Source organism: Phytophthora infestans, genomic scaffold (genome assembly GCF_000142945.1).
Source record: "Phytophthora infestans T30-4 supercont1.1994 genomic scaffold, whole genome shotgun sequence".
Lineage (NCBI taxonomy): Eukaryota > Oomycota > Peronosporomycetes > Peronosporales > Peronosporaceae > Phytophthora > Phytophthora infestans.
The window spans coordinates 571-3,395 of record NW_003306669.1 but is presented as its reverse complement, the minus strand read 5'-3'; the positions used below and the strand labels follow the sequence as shown (position 1 = coordinate 3,395).

Genomic DNA, 2,825 nt, shown 5'->3' with positions numbered 1-2,825 from the left:
TCAATCCATCCCGATCCTCGTTGACTCTCTTCGTAGGGGGGAATAGAAGAGCAAGTCATTCAGATCCACCGCGTAATCCGTAGCGATAATGCTGTAGGATTTGGCATCCTCCCGACTCAGGTCTCGTACATCCCCATCAGATACTTCTTTAGTCCTAGGATCCACGCTTCCTCCTTCTGTGCTTTGAGGATCCGCTCGATGCGGACTCTCTTCACTCCTCGAGAATCTGGGGGTTGGATCCAATCCTTCCTCTGGACCTAGTGACGGCCATCACCTGGACTGTCCTTTTCCCGGATCCCACTACCACCACTTCGTCTAGTCGGTTCAACGTAACGAGATCCTGATGCTCGGCCTCTCTCTCCACTTCAACACCACATTGATTCCGTAAAGCGGCGCTGGCCAAGCTATCTGCACTGGCATTCCAATCTCGCTTGACATGCACCAACTCGTGATTCATCTAAGCCACGCAGGTGGACCATCACTTTCTGCCGTAACAGTGTTAGGGCCGGGGCGTTGAAGTCAATCTCACCTCGCACCTGTCTGATCACCAAATTTGAATCCCCACAAATCACCAGCCTTTTCGGATCCTGTCCCGTTAGTAGATCCAAACCCAGCAGTAGACGGTTCTACTCCGCTTCGTTGACGGTGAGGCCTTCCGCATAAGTGGATCTGGCCCGTACAACTTCCCATCCAGGTAGTCTCCACAGTATCGCACTGTACGCCCCGCCTCCGCGTCGTACGCGAGCGTATCCATCGAAACTCAGGACGTACAGATCCTCATCTGCCTGTACCGTCGGGATCGGGATCTGGATCCGGCGTTTGGGCTCTTTCTTAGAAACGACCCTAGTCAGCGCCTCATCCATCTTAGCTCGAGGAGTGATGCTCGCGGCCAAGACTCCCAGGATCTCGTCTTCCCCTTTCGAACATTTCACAATCTCCAGTGTCCAAGGCGAGAGTAAAGCTGCCCACTGTCCCAAACGTCCTTGTAACCCGGCCGACTTGAACAGCCAGGCTAGCGTAGAGTGTCGGGTCAGGATCCGGATGGATCTTCCCACCAGCAGGTTGTAATTCAGATCCAACACGCGCAGGAGCGCGAGTATCTCTTTCTCCACCGCTCCGTAGTTCAGTTCATTCGGCTTCAGTGTCCGGCTGACGAAGGTGACTGGATGACAGATCCCCTCATGTTCTTGTACCAGAGCTGCTGAGACTGCCCAGTCGCTGGCATAAACTATTACCGTAGGTTGACGCTCTGGATCGAAATGACGGAGGATAGGCGTGGTCGCGATCCTGTTCCTCAGTTCCACGAATGCGTGTTGAGCTCGGATCCACCGAGATTCTGCCCTTTCCATGTTCTGATCCGTCGTCTCTATCCAGACTGGATCCTCTCTCCGTTGGTCCCGGGGTGGATCCAGCTCCTGTTTCAGGTCCTCTTCTGGCGTCGTACCACTTGGATTCCTTCGTGGATCCGACATCTCCCGGGCCAGAGCTTGTTGGATTTTTATCCGGACAGCTGGAGTGGTCATCGCAGCGAAATCTACCTCTCTCAATTCATACAATACCGCGGCAAACAGGGCGTAATCCTCGATGAACCGACTGTAGTAGTTCAAACTGCCCTTGAAGGATTGCATCGCCCATAATGACTGCGGGAAGGACAAATCGGCTAACGAAGACAGGTCTTTAGGATTCGCCTCCAGTCCCTCCTTGGAAACTCGATGGCTTAAGTAATCCACCTTGCGCATCCCCTATAGCTCTTCACCACGCTGGTAGAGAGATTCCACTTAGTACACGCCTCCAGTAGGGATGTCACTCTTTCGCACAACTGATCCACGATTTCGCCGGGATCAGAATGTCGTCGATATAGGATCTGCGTCCTAACACGGGATAGAGTCCCGCATCCCCTGACTATCCTGCTTTGAATGGATCCACTTCCGTATGATCTTCCCCCTGCTCCACCTCTTTCGGGTTCTGGTATTCGGGTGAATCCGTAGAGGGCATTATCGATCAGGCGTTGATAGATCTGGGGCGCATTCTTCAATCCGAACGGCATCCGGCTCCATTCGAACAGTCCAAACGGTGTGATGAATGCGGATATTGCGCGAGCTCGATCCGTCATAGTCACCACCCAGAAACCACTTGTAACGGGGTTACATGATGTGGAACACACAGGGGTACGGAGTACCCGGAGAGTTAAACTTGGGCAGTCACGGTCCCGGAGGTGTGGCAGAAGCGCTTGAAGCGCCGACGTATGCTGTCGTTTGCAGCGCCAGACTGAAGCCAGCCGACGCAGATCGAGCCACGGAAGTGGAAGGCGCAGAGGAGGAGCTGGAACCGGAGAACTTGGACCCGAACGGGAACCCTCTCGGCAGTAACGTGATGGCGCCGACCGCCGAAATGTTCGCGGACTACGAGACCGACCACATGGCGCACACTGAAGAAGACGTGTACGAGTTGCGCTTGGTACAGACGGACGAGTTCGGCGAGTGGGGACGTCGTGGAGTGTTTCGTGTCCACTTTGAGCGCTACGAGGTGGTGCTCAGTGTGAAGCTCATGTATCTGTACGACTCGTCTCTGATGAAGGAGGAAGTGGCGTCGACGTCTCCGGAGTGGAACAAGAAGAAGCGTCCGTATTTAGCCAAAATCTGACTTGACCACGGGAATGCGCGCATAAAAGCACCCCTAAGGCAGTTTTTATACGGAGCAGTCTCATTTGCTTCCTGGATGTGCAGGGCCAAACATGGCCAAAAGTGGTGATTTTGGCCGTCCAAGGTGTCCATTTTCCGCGAAAATGGCGTTTTTTGGCGTCACTAAAAAAATCATTGCGAAGC

The 2,825-nt window shown here is 53.8% G+C and overlaps 1 protein-coding gene across 1 annotated transcript; it reads left to right on the top strand.

Annotated features, from left to right (window-relative positions):
• Positions 1 to 2,151: 2,151 nt before the first annotated feature.
• Positions 2,152 to 2,572, top strand: PITG_22251 (uncharacterized protein; the record flags this gene model as incomplete). Its single annotated transcript, XM_002909867.1, has 2 exons — positions 2,152 to 2,480; positions 2,545 to 2,572. 2 exons carry the CDS (start codon positions 2,152 to 2,154, stop codon positions 2,570 to 2,572), a joined length of 357 nt encoding a protein of 118 aa, XP_002909913.1.
• Between the last annotated feature and the right edge of the window lie 253 nt (positions 2,573 to 2,825).